The 13,588-nt window shown below is 41.2% G+C and overlaps 1 protein-coding gene across 1 annotated transcript in view; it reads right to left on the reverse strand.

Annotated features, from left to right (window-relative positions):
• Nucleotides 1–443: 443 nt before the first annotated feature.
• Nucleotides 444–13,588, reverse strand: part of LOC119738174 — a 30,871-nt gene continuing 17,726 nt past the window's right edge. The window contains exons 3-8 of the mRNA XM_038212963.1: nucleotides 12,856–13,062; nucleotides 5,700–5,852; nucleotides 4,598–4,753; nucleotides 3,498–4,484; nucleotides 2,274–2,517; nucleotides 444–1,517 (exon numbers count right to left, since the gene is read on the reverse strand). Coding sequence (XP_038068891.1) covers nucleotides 1,214–1,517; nucleotides 2,274–2,517; nucleotides 3,498–4,484; nucleotides 4,598–4,753; nucleotides 5,700–5,852; nucleotides 12,856–13,062 — 2,051 coding nt within the window. The 3' untranslated portion in view covers nucleotides 444–1,213. The remainder of the gene's footprint in view (nucleotides 1,518–2,273; nucleotides 2,518–3,497; nucleotides 4,485–4,597; nucleotides 4,754–5,699; nucleotides 5,853–12,855; nucleotides 13,063–13,588) is intronic.

Raw genomic sequence — 13,588 nt, forward strand, 5'->3', positions numbered from 1 at the left:
CACAATTATTACGTTCTCGCGGGGTAGGCTGGTTCCCACTCCAGCCCACAATCAGTAACCATAGTGTATTGACTGGGAACCAGCCTGCTGGTATAAATAAGGCCAAAAAAAAAAATACCCGGTCTCTGGTCAGCGCGCGCGTCGATTTTAATCATGCGCGTCAACCTTTTTTTCTTTTTCAAATTAACACGGAAGCTACAACAGCGCCCTCTATTGCTGCGTCTCCTCAAATTTTTGTACCAAGGAATGTGGAAATTGCACCAAGGCAAATGATAAAGGGCACCAAGGCAAATTATGGAGGACACCAATGTATAATGAGGACACAGAAAAGCAAAATAGTACCCACCTTGTCTGTACAATACAAGCTTGAAAAAAAAAAAAAGCCACCAAAAAAAAAAAAAAGCGTCGCCACGTCAATTCCGGAACTTCGGTCTGACCAGAGACCGACTATTTTTTTTTTTTGCCTGAGGAACATTTTTTTCCAGAGGGTTGCAGACACTCAACAAAAATAAAATAGGACTTTTGGGTTGGAAAAGAAAACGTAGAAATTGAACATTTATGAGAGAAAAAAAATCCAATTTGTTGAGAAGCACGGGTGATGCAACTTTTTATCCAATGGAACTTTTATCAATTACATATCTTCCAATAAGAACAAAGTTTTAGGTGTTACTCATTGGTATTAAATCGTAAATTATGTAAAAAGTATAAGTCACTTAACACGTGTGTTCCAGTCACGTGAACGAGTTTGCGTTCCTTAGCTTAACCATACGGACGTGCCAACTTCAAATGGAATGATGTCGTTGAACAAAAATTCGTCAAAATGACGGTGCACTCTATATCCTACATGTGTTACTGTATAGACAGCAACTTTTAAAATCTTCTCTTTTTTTTTAACTGAAAGTGGAAAATGGAAAATTTCATCCATGACAAAATGATTACATTCATTGTCTGTGTCGGCCATTTTGGGAAACACAACCAACAACTTAGGAAAAACATACGCCTTTGCTGTAAACGATTGCAAACATTGGTGGCAAACAAGTAGACCCAAGCGCTCAAATGTTGCCAATGTTGGCAAATGTTAACATTGTTCGCGTAAGTGGAACGTACCCCGATACAATTTGAGAGCATCTTACGTTTGTATATATGTACAAGAAAAAGTATTACAAATGTGCATAGCATGGGCATATCTACATGTAGTCAAGCCTTAGTTTCCTTAATCGCCGGTTTGAACCGGTTCTTCTTTTATGCTAACTTCCACGATTTCCTGTTCCTTGAAATCTGTTTCCATGGCAGTGGTTTCCACTGCATCCGTAGGCATGGCAACCACTGTGGATTCGGAGGATGTGCTTTCAGAACCGGAGTCCGACGAGTCCGAGTGAACACTCCCTGGAGTGATGGCGCCCTCTCTTGATGACGCGCCATCTGCAGTTAGGGCTCCGTCCTGAGTTGCAGTCTGCACCTTCTTAGCTTTGGAGAAGCGAGGAGCATTGGCAATGTCCTTTGGATCTTGCAGAAATCTGGGGTACGAAGAATGACAATCAGACTTGTAACGAGTCACTGATTTTTGTGACTCGAGTCGAGTCATTTTAAAGAAGTGAGTCGAGTCATTTTCAAGAAGTGACTCGAGTCGAGTCATTAGGTCAGAGAGGCGGAAGTGAAACTTCGATCATATAGGCTATCTGGTTTTAATTTTTAAAGGAGGGCGTCAATTTAGCTGGCTTTCGAATCCAAGAGCTGCATAAGAAATCGCCCAGAGCCAATGATAAAACAACGAATTGGAAAATGTGTTTTAACATCCGGTTATACTGGATAGTATTTTGTACATTCCAGAACCATGAGGTGGGAGTCTGTGACACATTGTATCTTTGTACATGACAAGCAGCTGCTATACCGTACGATATTAGCAAAGTGATGTGAACAAAATCCTTGAACCGTAAGTCATCGAATATATATCTTTTTGCAATGTTTTGCTTTCATGTTTTTGACTCGAGTCTTATTAGCCTTCACTGCAGTCAAGTCAAATCTTCTGATGAGGGACTCGAGTTGAGTCAAGTCATTTGCTCGCAGTGACTCCAGTAAAGTCATTTACCCGTAGGGACTCAGTCTAGTCACCAAAAATTACGACTTGAGTCATTACAACCCTGATGACAATTGTATTTACAAGAACTCTCTTCAGATAATCCTCATTTTCAAATAGTTCCACAAAAATTAGGGGGAAAAAATCAATGAATCAATTGTGCCTGCGTGTTTGCAGTTAACTGTCTGTTTCCTACCTGTACGTCAGCTTCTGTCCAGGCACCTTGGCGATAATATTTGTCCTGTAGTAGTAGCGAAGGGCGCGCGACAACTTCTCGTACGTCATGTTGTCGCGGTTCTTCTGGCGCCCCCACATTTTGGCCACGGCGGTCGGGTCGACGATGCGAAAGATGAGTTTGTCCTTCTCTTCCCAGCTGATGTAAGGGGTGTACCTGTCATCGTTGAGCAGCTGGGCCAGAAAATCCCACAGAAGACGGCACTCTGAAATTGCAACACAAGACAGATTTCTTCAAACAATTGGCAACATTGTTGCAGAGACAGGGCTTCCCACTCACACATTTGCGACCATGTAAACCCGGTAGCTAGGTCCCTTGAGTTTGCCAACCACAAATGGAACGACAAAGGCCCGCTCTAAACGTCGAACTTCTGCCGTGTCGAATTCAATTGATGGCTCAAAAATTGACACTATTTGAATCGACGCGGCAAGAATTCGATGTTTAGACCAACTGCCACACTTCTGCCGTAAATTTGGTAAGGCTTGCCGCTCAAAACGGCAGAAGAGCGGCAGTGTTCTTAACGTCGAATTTCTGCCGTGCCGAATTCAATTTGCAATTCAATCAACACAGTGGTCCCATTTTAAAACGCACATGCGCATAGCCCCCCACCCCCCCCCCCCCCCCCCCCCTCCGGGCCAGCTGTTTACAGTTCAGCATTAAAACAAGATGGCGGCGCCCATGGACATTTCGTGGAGTGACCAGGATGTTCTGTCTGAGGTCATTCATCTTGAATAACCGACTTACGTTCGGCAGAAAAGCGGCGTTTAGAGCAACTGCCGCGCTTCTGCCACTTTTTTGCCGAATGCATGGTGTCGCCCTGAACATGCCAATCCTACAAGTGTCAGTGTTGGGATATGAAAGATTTGTGGCTGGAAGTGAAATGTCAAATATATGAACTTACTGGGGATGTGGAAAACGGAAAAATTTGGCCCCCGATAGAATCATTATGTTTGTTGTCTGTGTTGGCCATTTTGGAAAATGCAGTTAACAACTCAAGAAGCCTGTTTGTCTTTATTGCTAATTGTTCGCCAACGTTGGTGGCAAACAGTCCATCCCACTTGCATAAAATTTGCCAATTTTAGCAAATGTTAACACTGTTTGCCAGTGTAGGTCATTCCCTGCTCTGCAATGATGTTGTAAATGAACCTGGATGATAAATCTACACCAAACAATTCCATTGCCCACCTCCTTTCTGCTTGCAGGAGCCCTCTCCTTCTGTCTGGTTACCTATTCTCGATGCCATCAACGAATCTCTTCTGGACTGCTGGCTGAAAAAAGCACTCTGAACTTTGGGAAAGCCATCCCCCGCACAATTCCTCTTCTGTTGAGGAGATTTGCATGCATATGAATTATGGTGCGCAGCAGGGATGGACTCCATGCGATAGGCAGCTAAGCTCCGACTAGCTGCACTGTCAGAAGAATGACGTCGCAACTTTTCTGTTGTCCTGATAACTGGTACCTCACATGCACTTAGCATTATCTGTCCATGAGAGTTATAATGACGAGAGTGGTTATCAGGGATAGAGTGTCGGGGAGACGGAATGCCTGGACTCCCATTAAAGAGCTGTTCTTCTTTAGCATGTGTACGAGATCTAACAGGTGATCGGTCGCGCTCTTCCTTCAAGCTCAGATGATCCTCCTTCCAAACAACGTGCTTCACCCCCTGCTGATGTCTTGCGGCATCAACGTCAGCAAGCTTGCCTTCTTTGTTTATTTTGTAATTTGTGAAGTAACTCACGTCGGGGTATCGATTCCACCTAGCCCATCTATTCTTATAATCAGTTTGTTCAGGTACAGCAGAGGATTGGATATGGGAAACATGGAGTGTATCTGAACCGGTGTCAGGAGTGGGATAAGTGGAAAACGTGGTGTCAGAAGCGGGATAACCAACGTAGGACTGTGGACCCCTCTTGTAATTGCTTTCTACCGTGAGGGACGACCTCCTGACACGAACTTCAGCCGGTGATGACCTCTTGCTGTGACCTTCCACTGGTGGTGACCTGTGACCTTGTGACGGCCTTGTGGGGCAGCTCACTTCTGAGCGATCTGGGTGGCATGCATAGATGTTAACGGCAGAGAGGGGATGAGCAGGGTGTGATTCCCTCTCCTCAGCAAGTTCCTGGGAGCTGCATGCGGAAATCCCAGAATCGCTTGAGCTCTCACTAGCAGCTTCTGTTGGAAAAACAAGATCACTTGATATAATTTGTTTGTACAACAGCTTCTATAAAAGGTACTGATCTCGCAAGAAAACACAAGCTCTTCGGGAACCATTTATGTAAAGCTACCTGTTATTTTGAGGTTCAATGGCATGTTTTCCTCCCCATCATTTTCCCGATAGTTTCTGTTGACGGAGTGGGCATTGGAGTGCTCGTCGGAGTTATATTTGGAGCTTGGCATCTTGCTGCTTGGAGACGGGGTGCATCTTGGGATAGAAGCCACGTCTGGTTGCAAGATAAAAAGACGGGGGTTACATTCATCTTCTGTGTGGTTCAGTCTTTCAGACTGTTGGTTTGCAGGGGGACTATAATGGTTTATATACATGTACATGTAATTCTTGAAACAACTGCTGTCTTGGTTCGTCTAAGTTCTCACAGAAACCTGTGATGAGAGCAGAGCTGTTAAAACTTCATGTACATCCATGTATTCACATGGTTGAATGCAATCTGGACTGCATAAAAATAGATTTGAAGTTTACTAGTCCATTGTCCACAATGTCCATTCTTTACCAGTACATGTACATGTGTGATGCATAGGTGAAACTGGCCTTGGCAACAAAAATCTGAAATTGGACCTTGGGTCCGAGCTGCCACAGTGTCGCGCAGTGCAGCGCAGCACGTCAACATGGGACCCAGTTAATTTTTCCATGTGATAAGTCAGTATTTAACCTTTTCTCCAGCCGGAAAAGGATCTGATCAGCATTGGCCTAGGTGTTTCTACCGTAGAATCACTCCATGCACGACTGGTAAAAGAGATTAAAACTACCACACTTGTGAAAATTTGTACGTGCAGTTTTCATGGACTTTTCATGGACTTTTTTTTTTGGAAATTATAATGAAGAAAAAAACAACATTTTGTGGAAAAATCATTAAATAATCATTTTTGTGGGATCGTTACAAGATGATATTTCATTGGAAAAGTAAAAAAAAAAATCTGATTTCAGATTAAAATCTGAAAAGTTTCATCACTGAATTATCATGGGTCATTGATCAAGGGTCATTGAATCATTCGGTGACAGATGAAATGTTCCATTCCACTCGGCTTCGCCTTATGAAATGGAACAGTCCATCTGTCGCCTCATGAAATTATTCTTACCATTGCACTCATAAACATTCATTATTTGTATACTACTGCGCATGGCTTGGTTTTTTTTTTTCTGAGAAATTATACCTTGCGTATAGTCCGGGATTTCCTGGAATCCTTTTCCATTTAAGGCGGTAGTTTCGTTACACAGGTGCCTGGCCAGGGTTATTGCCTCATTGGCTGATGATGATGTGGACTTCATTTGCATACTGGGCACTGATTGGCAGAAGTGGATCCCGCCTGCGATGACACAATACAGAGTTAATGAATAAATGTTTGTAATTAAAGATCAAATACAAAAGTAGTTAAAGTAAATATTCCAGTGATTTTTGAAATGTTCAATTTTTTTCCCGAATGAACTTGTAAATAATTTTATGTTCTTGAGCGAACAAAATTCAGCCCCACCCGATTTGCATATTGTAGCCTAGCCGTCTGAGGTCGCTGTTCGCGCTTCGCACAGTACATATACGCATGTAAGTGCATGGTGTGGGGCTGCTGTGTATGTTACTGGCCGATCATCTGACACTATTGCCAAATGCCTTTACCAAGGCTAAGTTTAAATACACGTAGGAACGTCCTGCTCCTAATTGAAAAGCTTATTTGAAAGCCATAAAAGTATAAGTTTTAGCGAGGACTGCTTTTTGTCTCATTGGAAAATTTCGTCTCATTGGAATGTTAATAACTTTTGTATCTAGATGTACATGTATGCTCTCGTCTCATACCAGTTTGTGTTTTTTTCTACATTTATTCGAATAACTAGTTATAATTTGTGAATCTAGATGTATGCCCTCGTCTCATACCAGTTTGTGTTTTTCTAGGTTGTGTCTTTGTGTGTCTCACTGTTGTCCATTTTGTCCTTTGTCACTGTCTCTGTTTTCCTCGGTCATGTCCACTTGTCTGTCGATAGGTTAGGGTACAAAAGCGTGACGCTTCACCTTATACCTAAATGTTGTCGTAAATTTGTTCTAGTATTGATCCATGTACATTATTATACACAATTACATAATTCATTGCATTTTGCTCTGTGTATAATATGTTTACACGGCATTGTAACATTTTATTGTGTGGAAATGGCAACATTGAAATCAATGTTTCTACTAAATGTTTCTACTAATGCTAACAAATGAACTACCGGTACATGTATTCAATTTTAAAATTTGTTCGAGTGCCACCACACCCCAATAGTACAGGGACTCTTCCTTTAAAGCTATAGTCCATCATTTGCAGCCATCCGAAAAGTAACTGGCGTAATTATTGTTGAAAAACAAACTTGGTTGAAAGATAGTAAGGGAACTAAACTCCCTGTGAAATTATTCTTTCTGGGAAGCTGTCATTTTGAAATAATCAACGAAAGAAGGCATTTCCAACGGTGATTCTTAAGAAGCACCGTAGGAAAATTTAAAGTAGTAGTTCGTTTTGTTATTCAGCGAAGCGCGCACAAGTATTGGAACGACGCACACACGCGCGCGGTTGTTGTAATTTGTCGGATCAGTGCGCGACGTCGCGTATAGCTGCAATTCAAAACAATTCAAAACATGATTCAGTAACTTTTGATTTGAAATTGAGATCTTAGAATGCTGTTTTTCTTGGAATGTACAGCTGAAGCTTAGCTGAAACTTCATCAGGTTAGTTGCTCAGTATCCTTCATTAGATTTTGAACTCTTTTGTTGCTTCCAACGAACAAAATGCACAAATTACAAATGATGGACTGTAGCTTTAAGGAATTCCAATACAAGGGATTACATTTTTTGGGTTTTTTTTTTCAGGTACAAACAGATCTGCTTTGCAAGCAGACTGGCTCCCTGTCCGTACATTATCGATACTGATTGCTGGGGGGGGGGGGGGGAACAAGCTTACCCAGCGAGAACGGAATTTTTGTCTGACAGCCAATAATGGTCGGCCATTGTCGGAAATTGATTCTAAAACAATTGTACTTTTCTTAAAAAATGACAGCACACCAAGGGATGCTTGAGGCTACACTCACTAATACAGTCAAGTAAGGCCAAAAAAATTAAAAATTCTGTTTCCGATTTCATGGCATTTGAAAATAGGTTAGGTACGGTACATGTAGGTAGGGAACTCATTGGGGGGGGGGGGGAATATATTTTTTGTGCGATCATAGGAAGTGCAATTGCGTGTAGTCAACATGGTCAAGGGTATAAGGTAGTAATTGATGGTTTTTGTTTTTTCCCCTCAAAAAATTAGGGTAGGGGCTGTCAAAATAGGGTGGGTACCGATAGGGTAATCGGAAGCAGACCTATCATTTTTGGGGGGCTAAGGCAATTTTTTTGTGTACGATCATATGGAGGTGCAATTGCGTGTAGTCAAGGGTAAAAGGTAGTATAATTGATAGTTTTCAGGGTTTTTTCCTAATTTTCCCCCTCAAAAAATTAGGGTAGGCCTGAACCGGTAGGGTAACCAGAAGCAGAACCAAAAAAAAAATTTGGCCTAAGGCACATGTTTTTCACAATAATTTGGCAGTTTTCTTTTTTGATGTTTGCAAATGTTGCATACATGCATCGCCTTTAAGAACACAGGAAAAAAAAATCAGTTGCATTCTTTCCAACAGAGTAGAAAGTTGATGGACCAATGCCCAATTCCCACGAAACAGGATTCAAATCAATGAATGAAGTGTTATTCAATGAATAATTTGAATTGAACAGAAAGCAATTGCAAGTCAACTCTTTCCCCCCAGATTGGCAGAGCTAGGTCAAAGTTCTTTGTTTCTGGCAACCTGAGCAAGTTCTTGGAACTCAGACTCGATTGGGACAGTCCCTTTTGGCCAACGATCTACTTTTTTTCCGCTTTGCATTTCTTTGTTGATGGTTGCTCTGACTGGAACAAGGTGACACCAGCGTTGTTTGTTCCACGTACACTAGTGCACACCCTATATATGAAAATAATAAGATCATTTCCCTATTGACTCAGTGCCAACATGGTCACGTACCGGTACCCTGGTGAATTGAACAAGGTTGGCTGTACCTGGGGAAAAAGAGGTTTTTACTATTGGTGATCAATGCTGGCATTGCTGGGGGTCTTTTTTTTTGCTATGAGAGACCACTGAACCGTGATTGGATCAGATAAAATGGGTTTTGCACTGCACACATACTTAACTCAAGGGCGTGAATAGCTTCTTAAAAGTGGGTGGGGGGAAACCTTGTTCTGGGCCCACTTAAGGGCCCTGGGGGAAAAATGGATTCTAGATGCTCTGTGGTGCGATCTGAGGCAATTTCTGACCACTACATTATAAAAGCAATTTTTTGTTTAGCAAAATATCATCCTTGATCCTTGTTGGAGTTTGGAGTTATTGAATCAGCTAGTCCGAGCTACAAGTATGGAATCATAGTGGGCTACAATTTTTTTCAGGGACGCAAACAGTGGGGGAACAACCGATGATATTCCCCACTCAAAAGTGGGGGGGGGGATATACCTTGTTCTGGGCCCACTTAAGGGCCCGGGGGGGGGGGGGGGGAATGGATTCTAGATGCTCTGTGGTGCGATCTGAGGCAATTTCTGACCACTACATTATAAAACCAATTTTTTTTTTTTAGCAAAATATCATCCTGTTTTGAGTTATTGAATCAGCTAGTCCGAGCTACCAGTATGGAATCATAGTGGGCTACACGTTTTTTCAGGGACGCAAACAGTGGGGGAACAACCGATGATATTCCCCACTTTAAAAAGTGGGAACTTGTCTCCCCCACCCCCCACCGATTGACGCCCATGAACTGTAAAAGTGTAAAGGTGTTAAAAGATTGTAAAGTGTACCCGGTAAAGGTGCTAAAAAGATTGTACAGTATCGTCTTTGTACAATGTACATGTGCAATGTATGTAAATGTACATTTACACTGAGTACGGGTTATCTTCTAGGTTTCAAGACGAGGGTGCTTTTTATGACAAAATAGCTTTGTCATACATGTATGTCTGTCAGAATCAACGTTTGTGATTTAGGCCTAAGGCCAAACAAAAAAAGTCTCCGGTTTCTGGTATGCGTGCGCGTCGCCGTAGCCATGCGCATCGGCAAAATGAAAAAGTTTTTTTTTTCAATGAAAGATGATGTCTCAAAACCGCCAAACTCACTGGTTTGACTGGAATCCTGCTGCTGCACAATTTTAATGTGTTTTTAGATTGGGTTATGGTGGAGAATAAGCTTGATGTGGCCTCTCTGGACTCCCATACATGTATATTTGCACTAAGTTAGGTCGGACACCATTTGCAGTCATCAGCCGACATTTAAAGCAAAAACTCAGGTAAAAAAAGAATAAAAGCCGCGTCGCCGCACCACTTTTTGGGCAAGCTCCATACCAGAAACCGGAGACTTTTTTTTCGGCCTAAAGGTAGTTTTTTTTGTGACTTATTTTTTAATGTGCAACACTTACTTTGAATTTCACAATTCTTAAAATCTGCTTTTTTTACACATTGAATATATGGAAATTAATGTTAGCATAAAAACTCCAAAAGGCAGCAAAATACCCTGGAAAATGGCAAAACGAAAATTTAAAATAAGGTTAAATGGGACAGAAAGGTGCATTTTTAAAGGCTGCATTTAACAAAAAACCTGTTTTGCATCTTAGGGCCTTCAGGCTCTGTTCATACACCTGGTCAAAGTATCACAAAAGTGACATGTCAATAAGATCTTGTCAGTACTTTACTTAGATTTATAATTTTTTTAACCTACTGGTACTAGTTAAAGGGAATGTACATCATTGGCTTTTGCTGTAATTTTCAGAAATAAACTATTTTGAGGGGTTAGTATATAATAGATCAAATATTGTTACACTGACATGTTTGAAGTTTTGTGTTCAAAAATACTGGAAAAACGAAGAAAAACAAAAATGTTCAAGTAGTCTGGTTCCCTGACTCCACTAAAGATAAAATGGATCATTTATAGATGCCGGAAAATTGTAAGGTAAGGAAACCAATCTAGCTGGCCTGCACCCGTTCATGAACATGTAACCAATAGCAAACAAAATTTGGACTGAAAAAAATTGGTAAATTTGGAGCAGTAGTTGAAAAATAGTTAGGTTTTTTCCTACACTGGTCGGCCGACCACCGTTGGAAATTTATACAAAATACCACTTTTCTTGAAAATGGCTTCACACATGGTGCCATAATTTTACAGGATGCTTTAGACTGTCATTTACCAACATCCTGTAAGGTATTTCGTAAAAACTTGGTAGTTTTATTTTTCGATGCTTGCAAATGTTGTATATTCCCTTTAATGTCAACAGTCAACTCCAGAGTTTTTCGGTGTATTCATTTGATTTTCTTTCATGGAACACGTGTACACATGTATAGTTCACTGACCCGATATGTCTGGATCTCCAAAGTTATTTGATACATATGTACCGGAACGTGCTCGTTACTCGGGGGGAAAAGGATATGGTCTGGCTGGTTTAGGCCAATGTGGTTTCAAAAAGAAAAGTGTAGCTTTAATGAGGTCTGCAACATGTACCGTGTAAAGTTAAATAAACCCTTTTAATTAGTCCTGAATCCTCCAATTTTAAAGGGTTTTTTTTCCCGCCCCCTGGGAGTTAAAGGGAAGATACAACATTTACAAACATCACAAAACGAAATGATCAAATTATCATGAAATACCTTACTGGATTGTTAGGGAATGACAGTCTAAAACATTCTGTAAAATCGTGGCTCCTAGTGTGCTGTCATTTTCAAGAAAAATGGGATTTTTCCAACGCTGGTCGGCCGACCAGCGTTGGAGAAAACTGGCTTTTTTTAAATAGTGCTTCTAATTTTTCATAATTAGTTATTCCGCGTTTTCTTTGCAATTGATTACACACCTGTGAAGGGGTACAAGCCTGCTAGACTGATTCTCTGACCTTACAATTCCGCAAAGGTTGTACATTGCTCTGTTTCATCTTATAAGTGGGGTCAGGGAACCAGACTACAAGAACATGATTGGTCATTTTAACAATATTTGCTATAACATACTAATCCTCCAAATCCATTTATTTCTGAAACTTGCAGCAAAAGCAAATGTTGTACATTCCCTTTAATAAGGGAATAAATGTTTATTTGGGAGGTATTAAAAACTCTGTTTGAGACAGGTCGGAGTCTGGATGGGTAATTATCAGCACTTCCGACTCCCAAGAATGGACAGCTGGGCAGAATGGGAAGGTGGGCAGAATTGTGGTCCTGGGTTCGAGTCCAACCCGAGTAAGCTTGTGATTTGTTTCTCTTTAGCCTTTAGACAACGCTGAATATATTGTTTATAAAAAAGTATTTGTGTTTGTAATCATGCTAACTATGTTAGTCCAAAAATTTGGGACTCTCAATACTTTGTATGAGACTCCCAAAACTTACGGTATTGAAAACATGCGATACAAGAAAGTAGACTGGCACCTGAAACAAATATTGAAGAAAACTATCCTTTCAAAATTGAATTGAGACCTCAAACTTTGCTGATGGAATACTGAGGACCTTGTCTTTGCCTCCTAAAAATCTTGGAGACTTTTGTCAGCCAAAGAGTGAGTTAAGTTGGCCTGATTTTGTTTTGAAAAAAAGTAAGACTGCTGCAAACTGCTGTGTTTCTTCTTTCAGCCCTGCATGTTTGTGTGCACCCCCATGTTAATGTATGTACCTCTGTCATTTCTGTTTTAGCCTCTGAAGAAGAACTTGCTAAGTTTGCAACGTCAGCATGTGAGGTTCAACTCTGGTAACTAGGCAAAACCCAGTAGCCTATTTCCGGGTGCAAATTCCATCTTATAAATAGTTTGATACCCGCTGCTATTATCAGATTTGAACCAGCCAGCCGACCCAAGGGCGGATCCAGGGGGGGGCCAAAGGGGGCCATGGCCCCCCCCCCCAAAAACGAAACCAATATTTTTTTTTTTTTTTTATGTGACATCGCAATAAAGGCAGGCAATGAGTACACCACCATCTTTTCCTCAAAAAAACATTGGTTAAAGTGGTCAGAAATTGCCTCAGATCGCACCACAGAGCTTCTAGAATCCAAAAAATTTGAATCCAACTTTTTGGGGGGACCAAAAATTTTTTTGGCCCCCTCCAAAATTGTGTTCTGGATCCGCCCTTGAGCCGACCACAGCAAGCTCAATAGTCTTGTGTGGTAAGACATCTGCAATAGTAAGCAGGAGTTCATGGGTTCGAGTCCCACCCAAGTAATTTTGTGATTTTTTTTTGTTCACAAACCCTAATCAGTGTTTAGAAAAAAGGGAAAAAATGTCGGTGAAAGGGCAAAACCCGCAAACGTCCTGTAACATTGCACCTTTTCTGAGCAGTTTCTGCAGCAAGTCGTGCAGCACATCCCCGGCGTACGGTGCCCGATGCTGGAATCCTTCCTTAGTCAGTAGGCAGAGCGCTTTGCCGTTCATGGAAAACCTTCGCAGTTCCACTCCCCCAAGGGAGAATTCCTGCACGCACCACTTCAGCCAGTCTTCCACTTCCTCTTTGCTCCAGCTCAGGGGAAATTTCCCTGGAAAACCAGACAAGATATTCATATTATACTGCTTTAAATGAAAGTCTCAAAGCTTTTGCTGTAATTTTCAGAAATGAACTACCGGTATTTGAGCCGGGTTAATATACATGTAATAGATCAAATATTGTTACACTGACATGTTTGAAGTTTTGTGTTTGAAAACGCTGGAAAAACCAAGAAAAACAAAAATGTTCAAGAAGTCTGGTTCCCTGACTCCACTAAAGATGAAATGGATCAATGTATTGATGCCGGAAAATTGTACGGAAAGGGAACCAGTCTAGCTGGCCTGCACCCGTTCATGAACATGTAACCAATAGCAAACAAAATTTGGACTGAAAAAAATGGTAATTTGGAGTAGTAAGTGAAAATAGTTAGGTTTTTCCAACGGTGGTCGGCCGACCACCGTTGGAAATGTATACAAAAATACCATTTTCTTGAAAATGACTTCACACCAGGTGCCATAATTTTACAGGATGCTTTAGACTGTCATTTACCAACATCCTAGTCAGGTATTTCGTAAAAA

The sequence above is a fragment of the Patiria miniata genome, unplaced genomic scaffold (assembly GCF_015706575.1).
Source record: "Patiria miniata isolate m_02_andy unplaced genomic scaffold, ASM1570657v1 HiC_scaffold_1, whole genome shotgun sequence".
In the NCBI taxonomy this organism is placed as follows: Eukaryota; Metazoa; Echinodermata; class Asteroidea; order Valvatida; family Asterinidae; genus Patiria; species Patiria miniata.